The sequence below is a fragment of the Homarus americanus genome, unplaced genomic scaffold (genome assembly GCF_018991925.1).
Source record: "Homarus americanus isolate GMGI-L3 unplaced genomic scaffold, GMGI_Hamer_2.0 scaffold19318, whole genome shotgun sequence".
NCBI lineage: Eukaryota > Metazoa > Arthropoda > Malacostraca > Decapoda > Nephropidae > Homarus > Homarus americanus.
In genome coordinates, this window is record NW_024732238.1 from 8,748,331 (window position 1) to 8,764,372 (window position 16,042).

General features: G+C 51.1%; 1 protein-coding gene across 1 annotated transcript; it reads right to left on the reverse strand.

The window, feature by feature from the left end:
- Positions 1-5,365: 5,365 nt before the first annotated feature.
- Positions 5,366-6,404, reverse strand: LOC121868231 (magnetosome-associated protein MamJ-like). Its single transcript, XM_042368542.1, has 3 exons — positions 6,312-6,404; positions 5,779-6,090; positions 5,366-5,413 (listed from the first exon to the last, which is right to left on the reverse strand). Exons 1-3 carry the CDS (start codon positions 6,402-6,404, stop codon positions 5,366-5,368), a joined length of 453 nt encoding a protein of 150 aa, XP_042224476.1.
- Positions 6,405-16,042: the final 9,638 nt, after the last annotated feature.

Genomic DNA, 16,042 nt, shown 5'->3' on the forward strand with positions numbered 1-16,042 from the left:
CAATTACTGTAAGGTCCAGAGAGAGAAGATGATTAGTGATACAGGTAGAGAGAGGTTCAATGTACACCTCCTGGGACAAAACCAAACTGTAACCCAACCTAACTAAACTCTAACCTAAATCAACTTTACTTTAACCCAACCAACCTTTAACCCAATCAAACTTTAACTCAACCAAGCTTTAATCCAACCAAACTTTAATCTAACCAAACTTTAATCCAACCAAACTTTAACTCAACCAAGCTTTAATCCAACCAAGCTTTAATCCAACCAAACTTTAATCCAACCTAACTTCTATCCTAACTTTAACTTTAACCCAACCTAACTTTAACCCAACCTTAACTCGTTAAACTTTAACCCAACCCAACTAAAACTTTAATCTAACCGACCTTAACCCACGCAACCTCCTACGCCCACACAACTTCCTACACCCACGCCCACACAACCTCCTACACCACACAACCTCCCACACCCACGCCCACACACAACCTCCTACACCCACACCCACACAACCCCACACCCACGCCCACACAACCCTCCCTACACCCATGCCCACACAACCTCCTACACCCACACACACACACACAACCTCCTACACCCACGCCCACAACCTCCCACACCCACACACAGCCTCCCCACACCCACACAGCCTCCCACACCCACACAACCCCACACCCACACAGCCTCCCCACACCCACAGCCCCACACCCACGCCCACACAACCTCCCCACACCTACACACAACCTCCCTACACCCACACAGCCCCACACCCACACAGCCCTACACCCACACAGCCTCCTACACCCACACAGCCTCCTACACCCACACAGCCTCCTACACCCACACAGCCTCCTACACCCACACAGCCTCCTACACCTCCCCGCTGTCGCAAACACCTCCCCACTGTCGCAAACACCTCCCCACTGTCACAAACACCTCCCCGCTGTCACAAACACCTCCCCGCTGTCACAAACACCTCCCCACTGTCACAAACACCTCCCCGCTGTCACAAACACCTCCCCACTGTCACAAACACCTCCCCGCTGTCACAAACACCTCCCCGCTGTCACAAACACCTCCCCACTATCACAAACACCTCCCCGCTGTCGCAAACACCTCCCCGCTGACACAAACAATGAGTGGAGGAATTGATGTGTGTTTAAGGTAATTTTTCTCCTTCGATTCCCTAAAATGTAATAATTATCGTTAGTGTACAGTAATTAATCCCTTAAATACGTTAAATGTAATAAATAGCTGAAAAGAACTTAAAATTTTCTCAACTGAAAACAAATTAAATGAACACAGACTGGGCTTACATAATCAGTAATTTGTATTATATTTGAAGTTTTTAAGCGAGGTCATGAATTTAAAGTGTCAATACATTTACTTAGTACATTAATTACTTTACGATGGCATCACACTTAAAAATAACAATTAAAGGGGATATTACTTAAGTCAGCTATTACATTTAAGAGTGTCAAAGACGTGTTCAAGTCATATGGGTTATGATACACACTTACATGACTACTGTTAAGGTTGTTCACTTTCATACAGCCGGTTTGTGTTCGAGACAGACCGTACGTGTCTGAAACTCTTTCCACTCTGTCGGAAACGTTGCATTCCAAATGTGCGCAAACGTTCAATATTGTCCCGAGATGTTTACAAATGTCACACACTACCAAACTGTGCGCACATGTCCCACGCTGTCCCAAGATGCGCGCATATGTCCCACACTGTCCCAAGATGCGCGCATATGTCCCACACTGTCCCAAGATGCGCGCATATGTCCCACAGTGGCAGAGCCGCCATCCGTACAGTACTGTTCAGATCACCTCCGTACACTACTGTCCAGGTCACCTCCGTAGAGTACTGTTCAGGTCACCTCCGTAGAGTACTGTCCAGGTCACCTCCGTACACTACTGTCCAGGTCACCTCCGTACAGTACTGTCCAGGTCACCTCCATACAGTACTGTCCAGGTCACCTACGTACACTACTGTCCAGGTCACCTCCGTACAGTACTGTCCAAGTCACCTCCGTACAGTAACAGTAATGTCCAGGTCACCTACGTACACCACTGTCCAGGTCACTCCTGCACAGTACTGTCCCAGGTCACCCACGTACACTACTGTCCAGGTCACATCCGTACAGTACTGTCTAGGTCTCCTCCGTACAGCAACAGTAATGTCCAGTCCTCTGCACAGTACTAATCCAGGTCACCTCCTGTGCAGTACTGTCCAGGTCACCGTGTAGTAGTGTCCAGGTCACTCCGGTACAGCACTTCCAAGTCTCCCCTGTACAGCATCACTGTCCAAGTCTCCTCCGTACAGTGCTGTCCAGATCACCAGCACACTACTGTCCAGGTCACCTCCGTACAGTACTGTCCAGGTCACCTCCGTACAGTACTGTCCAGGTCACCTCCGTACAGTACTGTCCAGGTCACCTCCGTACAGTACTGTCCAGGTCACCTCCGTACAGTACTGTCCAGGTCACCTCCGTACAGTACTGTGCAGGTCACCTCCGTACAGTACTGTCCAGGTCACCTCCGTACAGTACTGTCCAGGTCACCTCCGCACAGTCACTGTCCAGGTCACCTCCGTACAGAACTGTCCAGGTCACCCCCACAGTACTGTCCAGGTCACTCCGTACAGCACTGCAGGTCACCTGTACAGTACTGTCCACAGTCACCTGCACAGTACTGTCCAGGTCACCTCCGTACAGCACTGCCCAGGTTCATCTCCGCACCTATCCAGGTCACCTCCGTACAGAACTGTCCAGGTCACCTCCACAGCACTGTCCAGGTCACCTCCGTACAGAACTGTCCAGGGCACCTACAGTACTGTCCAGGTCACCTCCGTACACCACTGCCCAGGTCACCTGCGTACACCACTGCCCAGGTCACCCATACTGTCCAGGTCACCTCCGTAGAACCTGTCCAGGTCACCTCCGTACAGTACTGTCCAGGTCACCTCCGTACACTACTGCCCAGGTCACCTCCGTACACTACTGCCCAGGTCACCTCCGTACAGTACTGTCCAGGTCACCTCCGTACAGAACTGTCCAGGTCACCTCCGTACAGTACTGTCCAGGTCACCTCCGTACAGTACTGTCCAGGTCACCTCCGTACAGTACTGTCCAGGTCACCTCCATACAGTACTGTCCAGGTCACCTCCGTACAGTACTGTCCAGGTCTCTTCAATCACACAGTCGTTCGATTGATTCAGTCAGTTGTTATTGTTGATTTCTTTAACATTTCTTTTTACCGTTGAGAGATCACAACAGCTACCAGTTTTTTATCTGGTGGGCGTCTCTTGGACGTTAGTCTGACACTGCTGACGTCTGTTTGATACCGCTGGCGTTAGATTGTCACTACCAATACTTGTTTAATCTGGTGGGCGTGTGAGGAGTCCAGCCGGCGACTTTGTTGGACTACCAGCCGGTGTTTCCTCGTCCTAACTAATTATTGTTTCACGGAAGCCTTCCTCACTGCTTGTATTAGCTTCTTGTTCAATCAAATCAATTTAAACTACTCCGGCAGGAGCCATAGTAGGCTGCATCCCATCGCATTTTGCGTCACACGACTCGTCTAGTAAGAAACAAATGTTATGCTTGGTGATTCATTCATCAGAACATAAAAAATATGTTTTATACAACTGTTTCATCCATTGGCTCGATACTGCAGACAATTTTGTTGGCTGGAGTCTACGTTTGGTCGATACCGGCCGTGTGTGTGTGTGTGTGTGTGTGTGTGTGTGTGTGTGTGTGTGTGTGTGTGTGTGCTGTATCCAGAAATGTTTGATAACGTCAGTGTTCAGTATAACCGACAATTGTTCAGTAGATGCAGTGGGTGTTCGACCAAACGAAATATTTCACTTTACTCATATATTTTAGACCAGACGAGAGTTGATTCAAAAGCAAAAACAAAAAAATTCATTCAGCGTCCATTCATTAATTTCGCAGTTAGTAGGCAATCTTTTACCCAGTGTTTCTTTATGCTGCAGTCTGCTTTTAATTTAATATATGACCGCAATACTTCTCGTTTATATACCGACTCTTGTTAAATATTTGCCTTGGTGGTAATTAAGGTCGTGTACGTGGTACATAAGGCGGCTTCCACGATCTATGTTCAGTCAGGCAGAGATGGAGGCAGCAACACCCACCCACCGTGGAGTGGAGTCAGAGTGTATCATCACGCACTTACCTTGAGACACTAGTAGAGAGCCTTGGCTGAAGGGGTGCAGCTGAACCTTAACACTTGACAGTCTTCAGTATATCCCAAGAGAGATCTTTCGTAAATAGGAAAGGAGGGAGCAGTAAGCGTCACTCCCACACCACCGTCAATGCCTCCACCAACACCAGCTGGGTCAAGTGCTACAGCGGCACCAGCCTTTGTACACTCGGACGTTTAAAACACTCAGTAAACAGTAAACACCACAATACGTCACCACGCTTGTCTTAAGCACCACTACCTACACCAAAGTACAGGTACACCACCTGTATTTTCAGCACCACAAGCAGAGGCGGCAGCAACAGCAGGAGCAGTGTGTAGCAGCAGTAGCAGAGACCCGGCAGCAAGGAACTGAGGTGGTGCGGGCGAGCCAAGCAGGGAGGAACCGTAGCCTGCAGCACCGGGAGCTTCACTTGTACTGTACTGTACACCTGTACTACTGCACCGGGTGACCACACTCCCTCTACACGTCACCACACACCTGTCACGCTACCACAGCTGCGAGGGGAAGGGCGAGAGTTAGGAAGAGGGGTTTAAGAGGGAGACAACGTGGTACTGGCGCGCTAAAGCCGGGAGAGCCCCAGTGCAGGAATCAGTCGGCACCAAGGAGGCAGCGAGGGGAGCCACCGTCACCCTACAGACTCACAACCCTCGCACGTTGAGAAGAGCGCCACAACGCCTTACGATAACAATCATATAAGAAACACCAACAAAGCCATCACACAAAACTTTCTACTACCTACACTTGTTCGCTGGACTCGACACTTGCTTAATGAACGTCTCTTAAGATACACAAACCTTGATATAAATTAAACCATGCTCAATTTAAGCCAGTTTCTAGCCCATTAAATCTGGTGAACGTAACTGAATGTGTATGTATGAAGCACGCGTGACGTCACAGTCCAGTGAGTGCCTGGAGCGAGGCACCAGTGGGGACCGCGGGTGCAGGCTCTGCGAGGCCTGGATCGATAAGTCCGGGTCGACTGGTGCGCAGGGGAGGCGGCTATTCCAGGCTCTCACAGAAAACGGGCTCGTCATTCCAGCGCCGACATTCGGAAAATGGGCGTTCCAACATCAACACATCTAGCCACGCCACACAACACTACTACTACCCTACTGTATATGACAAGCTAAAACCGGTTTCAAGAGCCTGTTAAAGTAAATAATGTGGCCTCTCGACAACACTGAGCCTATAAATGTGATATACTGTGTATAGCACTCTTAACATATACCGTACCAGCGGAAGGCAAATTATCTATTATATTAAAAATCTGAATGAAACCACAATCAGATTACATGATATCCTCCGATAATTTAGCAACTAATGGAGCACGAACGACGTTAACTTGACTGATCGTTAATAAGATAGCGAGCAGGCAGCGCCAGCGGCTGCACCAACACAAGAAACGTCGCGGCAATGACCTGGAAACTAACTCAAGCGGCATTGACCTCTAAAATAAACATAACACTCAACACTAATCATAGTTAACGTCTCCTACACCCTGGTAACACTGCCACCGGCTGGACTAATGGTGAGTAATGACCTCCTGTGTACCTCTATGGCAGGATGACCCATGGTGGGGTCTGGGTGTACCTCTATGGCAGGATGACCCATGGTGGGGTCTGGGTGTACCTCTATGGCAGGATGACCCATGGTGGGGTCTGGGTGTACCTCTATGGCAGGATGACCCATGGTGGGGTCTGGGTGTACCTCTAGGGCAGGATGACCCATGGTGGGGTCTGGGTGTACCTCTATGGCAGGATGACCCATGGTGGGGTCTGGGTGTACCTCTATGGCAGGATGACCCATGGTGGGGTCTGGGTGTACCTCTATGGCAGGATGACCCATGGTGGGGTCTGGGTACCTCTATGGCAGGATGACCCATGGTGGGGTCTGTGTACCTCTATGGCAGGATGACCCATGGTGGGGTTCGGGTGTACTCTATGGCAGGATGACCCATGGTGGGGTCTGGGTACTCTCTGCGGTGGTGATGACCCAAGGAAATGGTGTACTCTATGGCAGGATGACCCATGGTGGGGTCTGGGTGTACCTCTATGGCAGGATGACCCATGGTGGGTCTGGTGTACCTCTATGGCAGGATGACCCATGGTGGGGTCTGGGTGTACCTCTATGGCAGGACACCCATGGTAGTCTGCAGCCTCTATAGCAGGATGACCCATGGTGGGGTTCTGGGTGTGTACTTATGCAGGATGACCCATGGTGGGTCTGGGTGTACCTCTATGGTGGTGGATGGACCCCATGGTGGGGTCTGTGTGTGTACCATAGAGACCAGCAGGGGTCTGTGTACCCTGATGGCAGGATGACCTGGTGGTGGGGGTCTAAAAATTTATGGCAGGATGACCCATGGTGGGGTCTGGGTGTACCTCGGTGCAGGAGGACCATGCAGGTGGGGTCTGTGCCTCTAGGCAGGATGACCCATGGTGGGGTCTGTGTACCTCTATAGCAGATGACCCATGGTGGGGTCTGGGTGTACCTCTAGGGGGCAGGATGAATCTGTGGGGTCTGGGTGTACTTATGGCAGGATGACCCATGCAGTGGGGTCTGGGTGTACCTTGCAATGATCTCAAAGTGGAAGCCCTGGGTGCATTCTCTAGGGAAGGATGCACCTATGGTAAAGTCTGTAGTACCTTTGAGTGGCAGGCAAATAGCTATGTAATCTGTACTTAGGAAGGATGACCCATGGTGGGGTCTGGGTGTACTCTCTATGGGCAGGATGACCCATGGTGGGGTCTGGGTGTACCTTTTACAGCATGACCCATAGGGTCTGGGTGTACTTAGGGAAGGATGACCCATGGTGGGGTCTGGGTACTTATGGCAGGATGACCCATGGTGGGGTCTGGGTGGCAATTTATGGCAGGATGACCCATAGGTCTGGGTGTACTCTCTATGGCAGGATGACCCATGGTGGGGTTTAGTACTTATGGCAGATGACCATGGTGGGGTCTGCGTACTTATAGATGACCCAAGGTGGGGGTTCTTAGGTGTACTTATGGCAGGACATGACCCATGGTGGGTCTGTGTACTCTAGGTGATGACCCATGGTGGGGGGTCTGGGTGTACCTCTATGGCAGGATGACCCATGGTGGGGTCTGCACTTATGGCAGGATGACCCATGGTGGGGTCTGGTGTACTTATGGCAGGATGACCCAAGTGGTGGGGTCTGGGTGTACTTATGGCAGGATGACCATGCAGGGGGGTCTGTGTGCCTCAGCAGGACGACCCAATGGTGGGGTCTGTGTACCTCTATGGCAGGATGATCACATGTGGCCTAAAAATTTAGGGCAGGATGACCCATGCAGGGGGTTCCGGGTGTACCTCTATGGCAGGATGTGACCCATGTAGGGTCTGGGTGTACCTCTTGCGAGCATGACCATGGTGGGGTCTGGGTGTACTTAGGAAGGGATGACCCATGAGGAACTGGTGTACTTAGGGAAGGATGACCCATGGTGGGGTCTGGGTGTACCTCAGAGTGTAGTGGACATCTGGTGGGGGTCTTGGGTGTACCTTTTATGGCAGGATGACCCATGGTGGGGGGTCTGTGTGTACCCCCATGGCAGGATGACCCATGGTGGGTCTGTGGTACCTCTATGGCAGGATGACCCATGGTGGGGTCTGGGTACCTCTAGGGCAGGATGACCCAATGGTGGGGTCTGGGTGTACCTCTAGGCAGGATGACCCATGTGGGGTCTGTGTACTCTAGGCAGGATGACCCATGGTGGGGTCTGGGTGTACCTCTAGGCAGGATGACCCATGGTGGGTCTGGGTGTACTCTAGGGAAGGATGACCCATGGTGGGGTCTGTACCTCTATGGCAGGATGACCCATGGTGGGGTCGTGTACCTCTATGGCAGGATGACCCATGGTGGGGTCTGGGTGTACCTCAGGGCATGACCCAGAGTCTGGGTGTACTCTATGGCAGGATGACCCATGGTGGGGTCTGGGTGTACTCTATGGCAGGATGACCCATGGTGGGGTCTGGGTGTACCTCTATGGCAGGATGACCCAGGTGGGGTCTGGGTGTACCTATACAGGATGACCCATGGTGGGGGGTCTGTACCTCTAGGGCAGGATGACCCATGGTGGGGGTCTGTACCTCTAGGGCAGGATGACCCATGGTGTCTGGGGTGTACCTCTATGGAAGGATGACCCATGGTGGGGTCTGTGTGTGTACTTATGGCAGGATGACCCATGGTGGGGGGTTATTTATGGCAGGATGACCCATGGTGGGGTCTGTGTGTGTACCTCTATGGCAGGATGACCCATGGTGGGGTCTGGGTGTACCTCTATGGCAGGATGACCCATGGTGGGCTCGGTGTACTTATAGGCAGGATGACCGGTGGGGTCTGTGTGTACTTATGGCAGGATACGGTGGGGTCTGGGTGTACTTATGGCAGGATGACCCATGTGTCTGGGTGTACCTCATGGCAGGATGACCCCATGCAGGGGTCTGGGTGTGTACCTCTATGGCAGGATGACCCATGGTGTCTGGGTGTACTTATGGCAGGACACCATGGGGGGTCTGGTGTACCTCTATGGCAGGATGACCCATGGTGGGGTCTGGGTACTTAGCAGGATGACCCATGGTGGGTCTGGGTACTTATGGCAGGATGACCCACAGGTGGGGTCTGGGTGTACCTTCTATGGCAGGATGACCCATGGTGGGGTCTGGGTGTACCTCATGGCAGGATGACCCATGGTGGGGTCTGGTGTACTTATGGCAGGATGACCCAAGGGTTCTGGGTGTACCTCAGGGCGATGACCCACAGTGGTCTGGTGTACTTAGGAAGGATGACCATGGTGAGTTAAACTTATGCAGGATGACCCATGGTGGGGGTTGGGTGTACTTATGGCAGTGGGATGACCCATGGTGGGTCAGTGCACTCTATGGAGGATGATCTGCTATGTGGTCTGGGTGTACCTCTAGAAGGATGACCCATGGTGGGGGTCTTAATTTCTTGCAGCATGAACCCAGGGGTCTGGGTGTACCCCATGGCAGGATGACCATGTGGGTCTGGGTGTACCTCTATGGCAGGACACTGGCCAGTGTCTGGTGTACCCTATGGCAGGATGACCCATGTGGTCTGGGTACCCTATGGATGACCCATGGTGGGGTCTGGGTGTACTTATGGCAGGATGACCCATGGTGGGTTCAGGTACCTCTATGGCAGGATGACCCATGGTGGGGCGGTACCTCTATGGAACCCACAGGGGTCTGGGTACTTGATGACCATGGTGGGGTCTGGGTGTACTTTGCAGGATGACCCATGGTGGCCTGGTGTGTACCTCTTATGGAAGGATGACCCATGGTGGGGTCTGGGTGTCCTTATGGCAGGATGACCCATGGTGGGGTTCTGGGTACCTTTATGGCAGGATGACCCATGGTGGGTCTGTATGTCCCCTATGGCAGGATGACCATGGTAGTCTGTGTACCCCTTTATGGCAGGATGACCCATGTAGGGGTCTGGGTGTACCTCTAGGGCAGGATGACCCATGGTGGTCTGGGTGTACTTATGGCAGGATGACCCATGCAGGGGGTCTGGGGCCCTAAGACATCAACAAGGTTGGGTGTGGCTCCCAAGACACTGCTGTGGCTCCCAAGACACTGGGGTTGGGTGTGTGGCCCCAAGACACTGTTGTGTGTGGCTCCCAAGACACTGGGGTTGGGTGTGGCCCCAAGACTGGGTTGGGTGTGTGTGGCTCCCAAGACATTGGGTTGGGTGTGGGTTCCAAGACACTGGGTTGGGTGTGGCCCCTAAGACACTGGGGCTGGGTGGTCCCAAGACACTGGGCTGGGTGGTCCAAGACACTGGGGCTGGGTGTGTCCCAAGACACACTGCTGTGGTCCCAAGACACTGCTGTGGTCCCCAGACACTGGGGCTGGGTGTGGTCAACACAAATGTACAGATGTGTCGGTGGCAAATAATCAACGTGTGCCTTCTGACCCACCAAATTACTGCTCTGTAGCACTTCATTTACGAGACATTTGCTTGTAAGGTAAAATGTATATAATATATGAAAGTGGTAAGAAGGACTTGTTATTATTATTAGGACTTCTATCGCAGGGGTCTATTTGGGAGCCAACACTAGGGTTACTCTCTTTGAGTCAGCAGTAGTTACAAAGGCCTATTCTCATCTTTATAAATATTTTCATTATATGAAATGATAAATTAACATATTGATAAGTTGGCCATTAGAGAGAACGTGGCAGTAACCATCAACAGGAGAGAAAGTAAGGCAGTAACTACCAGCAGGAGAGAACGTGGCGGCAGTAACCATCAGCAGGAGAGAACGTGGCGGCAGTAACCATCAGCAGGAGAGAACGTGGCGACAGTAACCATCAGCAGGAGAGAACGGGCGGCAGTAACCATCAGCAGGAGAGAACGGGCGGCAGTAAACTATCAGCAGGAGAGAAAGTGGCGGCAGTAACCATCAGCAGGAGAGAATGGCGGTAACCATCAGCAGGAGAGAACGTGGCGGCAGTAACCATCAGCAGGAGAGAACGTGGCGGCAGTAACCATCAGCAGGAGAGAAAGTACGGCAGTAACCATCAGCAGGAGAGAACGTGGCGACAGAACCATCAGCAGGAGAAAGTGGCGGCAGTAACCATCAACAGGAGAGAACGTGGCGGCAGTAACCATCAGCAGGAGAGAACGTGGCGACAGTAACCATCAGCAGGAGAGAACGTGGCGGCAGTAACCATCAACAGGAGAGAACGTGGCGCAGTAACCATCAACAGGAGAGAACGTGGCGGCAGTAACCATCAGCAGGAGAGAACGTGGCGGCAGTAACCATCAACAGGAGAGAACGTGGCGGCAGTAACCATCAGCAGGAGAGAAAGTGGCGGCAGTAACCATAAACAGGAGAGAACGTGGCGACAGTAACCATCAGCAGGAGAAAGTGGCGGCAGTAACCATCAACAGGAGAGAACGTGGCGGCAGTAACCATCAGCAGGAGAGAACGTGGCGACAGTAACCATCAGCAGGCGAGAACGGCGGCAGTAACCATCAACAGGAGAGAACGTGGCGGCAGTAACCATCAGCAGGAGAGAACGTGGCGGCAGTAACCATCAACAGGAGAGAACGTGGCGGCAGTAACCATCAGCAGGAGAGAAAGTGGCGGCAGTAACCATCAACAGGAGAGAACGCGGCGACAGTAACCATCAGCAGGAGAAAGTGGCGGCAGTAACCATCAACAGGAGAAGAACGTGGCGACAGTAACCATCATCAGGAAAGAAAGCGGCAGTAACCATCAACAGAGAAAGTGGCGCAGCAGTAACCATCAGCAGGACAGAAAGTGGCGGCAGTAACCATCAGCAGGACAGAAAGTGGCGGCAACCATCAGCAGGAGAAAGTGGCGCAGTAACCATCAGCAGGACAGAAAGTGGCGGCAGTAACCATCAGCAGGACAGAAAGTGGCGGCAGTAACCATCAGCAGCAGGAGAGAAAGTGGCGGCAGTAAACCATGAGCAGGACAGAAAGTGGCGGCAGTAACCATCAACAGGAGAGAAAGTGGCGGCAGTAACCATCAGCAGGACAGAAAGTGGCGGCAGTAACCATCAGCAGGACAGAAAAGTGGGCAGTAACCATCAGGAGAGAAAGTGGCGGCAGTAACCATCAGCAGGACAGAAAGTGGCGGCAGTAACCATACAGCAGGACAGAAAGCGGCGGCAGTAACCATCAGCAGGACAGAAAGTGGCGGCAGTAACCATCAGCAGGACAGAAAGTGGCGGCAGTAACCACCAGCAGGACAGAAAGTGGCGGCAGTAACCATCAGGACAGAAAGCGGCGGCAGTAACCACCAGCAGGACAGAAAGTGGCGGCAGTAACCATCAGCAGGCACAGAAAGCGGCGGCAGTAACCATCAGCAGGACAGAAAGTGGCGGCAGTAACCATCAGCAGGACAGAAAGTGGCGGCAGTAACCACCAGCAGGACAGAAAGTGGCGGCAGTAACCATCAGCAGGACAGAAAGCGGCGGCAGTAACCATCAGCAGGACAGAAAGTGGCGGCAGTAACCATCAGCAGGACAGAAAGTGGCGGCAGTAACCATCAGCAGGACAGAAAGTGGCGGCAGTAACCACCAGCAGTGCTAAGAGGACCAAGTTTTAACAGGACCCAGTACTAAGAGGACCCAGCGCTAAGAGGACCCAGTGTGTTTCCTTGCTCTTACAATCTGTCTCACTTTAAAAAGCTGGTTTTCCGGCATCTTCGTGGTGTAGGTTAATACAGTATAACCTTTTTTTCTATATTTTCAATTTCTTTCCGTTCTTTTTTTTTTTCGCCCCCAGTTCCGTTGTGGGTCGTTTGACCTGTGCCCGGGTGGCCACCGTAAAAAAAAAAAAGAAGACCCAGCGCCAAGAGGACCCAGCGCTAAGTAGTGACCCAGCGCCAAGAGGACCCAGCTAAGAGGACCCAGCGCCAAGAGAACCCAGCGCCAAGAGGACCCAGCGCCAAGAGGACCCAGCGCCAAGAGGACCCAGCGCCAAGAGAACCCAGCGCCAAGAGGACCCAGCGCTAAGAGGACCCAGCGCCAAGAGGACCCCAGCGCCAAGAGGACCAGCCAAGAGGACCCAGCGCCAAGAGGACCCAGCGCCAAGAGGACCCAGCCAAGAGGACCCAGTGCCGAGAGGACCCAGCTAAGAGGACCCAGCTAAGAGGACCCAGCGCCAAGAGACCCAGCGCCAAGAGGACCCAGCCAAGAGGACCCAGCGCCAAGAGGACCCAGCGCCAAGAGGACCCAGCGCCAAGAGGACCCAGCGCCAAGAGGACCCAGCGCCAAGAGGACCCAGCGCCAAGAGGACCCAGCGCTAAGAGGACCCAGTACTAAGAGGACCCAGTACTAAGAGGACCAAGTTTTAACAAGACCCAGCACTAAGAGGACCCAGTACTAAGAGGACCCAGTACTAAGAGGACCCAGTACTAAGAGGACCAAGTTTTAACAAGACCCAGCACTAAGAGGACCCAGTACTAAGAGGACCAAGTTTTAACAAGACCCAGTACTAAGAGGACCCAGTACTAAGAGGACCCAGTACTAAGAGGACCCAGCGCTAAGAGGACCCAGTACTAAGAGGTTCCAGCTCCAAGAGGACCCAGCGTTAAGAGGACTCAGCGCCAAGAGGACCCAGCGATAAGAGGACCCAGTGGCAAGAGACCTGTAGTATTTACCCTGGTAATAAAGAAAGCTTTACACGTGACTAGCGCCGCCTGCCACTTGTGAGGGACACGACCTTACTGTACAGGGATATAAATTATATTTTTCAACTGTACAGGAACTTCACTTGCTTCTGCATTTTTTTGTTTTTGTTTTAAGACGCTTCAACTACCACAGTTTTTAAGTACTGTTTACTGTCTCGTGGCTGCAATCATTTATATATATATAATTTGTACTTAGTTATAGTTATTTCCTGTTAATCTAAGTCTGATAAATATCTTCATACCACATACCATGTACAGTACAGATCGCTGCATAGCTTAGAACACGAAAATAATTAATATCCTGAGAATGGGAGTATTACTTATGAGCGTCACAACCCTTTAAGGATAGAACACAATGACTATTAAATATATCTAATGGTATACAAGGAGGCTGAGTGGCCACCATTACTCCATGATAACTGAAAGTGACCTATAACGACACAATCTACCAGTTAACCCACAGTGTCAACTAACCACCAGCAATAATAAACCAAAGTAAATAGGTTGAGGTGTCTGCCCTTAACAGCCCAGTTGAGTTGTTACGACGAGCCGGCAGGTATATGATTGCACAATAACACCTCAAACTGAACATGAGTCCCAGTTGAGTTGTTACGACGAGCCGGCAGGTATATGATTGCACAATAACACCTCAAACTGAACATGAGTCACACACCGTCGTGGCACCCGCGGTATGGGCTGCTATTCTCCTTATCCGTAATTAATGCTTTAGCGGATAACAATTCTCCCTGGAGGTCAACGTAACGTAACGTACCAACTCGGCCAGGTTAAGTTAGGTTAAACTGGATTTGATTAAGCTAAGTTAAAATTTTGGTTGGAATTAAGGTTAGTTTAAGTTAGGTTAGGCTTAGTTAGGTTAGTTCAAGTTAGGTTAGGCTAAGTTAGGTTAGGCTAAGTTAGGTTAGCTTAAGTTAGGTTAGTTTAAGTTAGGTTAGTTTAAGTTAGGTTAACCTAAGTTAGGTTAGTTTAAGTTAGGTTAGTTTAAGTTAGGTTAGGCTAAGTTAGGTTAGTTTAAGTTAGCTTAGGCTAAGTTAGGTGAGGCTAAGTTAGGTTAGTTTAAGTTAGGTTAGCTTAAGTTAGGTTAGTTTAAGTTAGGTTAGTTTAAGTTAGGTTAACCTAAGTTAGGTTAGTTTAAGTTAGGTTAGTTTAAGTTAGGTAAGGCTAAGTTAGGTTAGTATAAGTTAGTTTAGGCCAAGTTAGGTTAGTTTAAGTTAGGTAAGGCTAAGTTAGGTTAGTTTAAGTTAAGTTAGGCTAAGTTAGGTTAGGCTCAGTTAGGTTAGTTTAAGTTAAGTAAGGCTAAGTTAGGTTAGGCTCAGTTAGGTTAGTTTAAGGCTAAGTTAGGTTAGGTTAAGTTTGTGTTTAGATTAGGTTACTTTTGGAGATAAATTAGGACAGGATGCGAGACTGATCACTTGTTTCCACCACAGTCTCTCAAGAAGAATATACACGGTACATCGAACGTGTGACGGCTAGACCACCATATCACTTAAATAACCACAGCGCCACCACAAGGAGACAGCTGAAGGACACATACCTATTACCATACCCTCTCCACCACGTTCCATTTACCATCAATAGGTAGTCTGCAATCTGAATGCTTGCAGCTCACGAAGGTCAGAGAATGGGCGGCTTGTCAGAACGTGAATACTTGACGAATGCGAGTCTTTCCCGATACCTTGTTTGTTTCACTCTACTAGCACACACTACGAGCCCCCCCCCCCCCGTTTGGCGAGGAGTCAAATGGACCCCCAGTCCTATCAGACTTTAACCTAACCCTAAATTAACCATTAGAATTGGGGGTCTAGTCCTAATAGCCCTAATTGTTATACTTAGCTCAGGTTTAGTTATGTTTGGTTGTGGCCCATGAGGAATGTAGTCAGGTGTGACCAACATAATACCAACCTTAGCCGTGCCTGCTGCGTCACTTCACAGCATCTACAGTAGTGACGTGGGTAGTAGTTATAATCACAAGGCGGCGGTGTGTGAGCCAGTTACCAGGGCGTGCACACACCCTGGTTGCAACGATCAACTTGAAGCTGTGGTGGTTTTATTAGTGGAGTGGGCGGTAGCGTCCCTGGGGTGGCACACCGACCTCCGCTGCCTCACCTCTCTGTTTACACTTCCCACACACACAAGCCTGCCTGACCCTCCAGCTCGCTCATCATGGAACTTACCTCCCTACACCCCTGTGACGCTCTTGTTACCTCCCTCCCTACACCAGTGTGACGCTCTTGTTACCTCTCCCCCCTCCCTACACCCCTGTGACGCTCTTGTTACCTCCCTCCCTACATCCCTGTGACGCTCTTGTTACCTACCTCCTCCCTACACCCGTGTGACGCTCTTGTTACCTCCCTCCTCCCTCCCTACACCCGTGTGACGTTCATTTACCTCCCTCCCTACACCCCTGTGACGCTCTTGTTACCTCCCCTCCCTACATCCCTGTGACGCTCTGTTACTCACCTCCCTCCCCTACACCTGTGTGACGCTCTTTGTTACCTCCCTCTCACATCCCTGTGACGCTCTTGTTACCTCCCTCCCTCCTACACCCGTGTGACGCTCTTGTTACATACATCCTCCTACACCTGTGT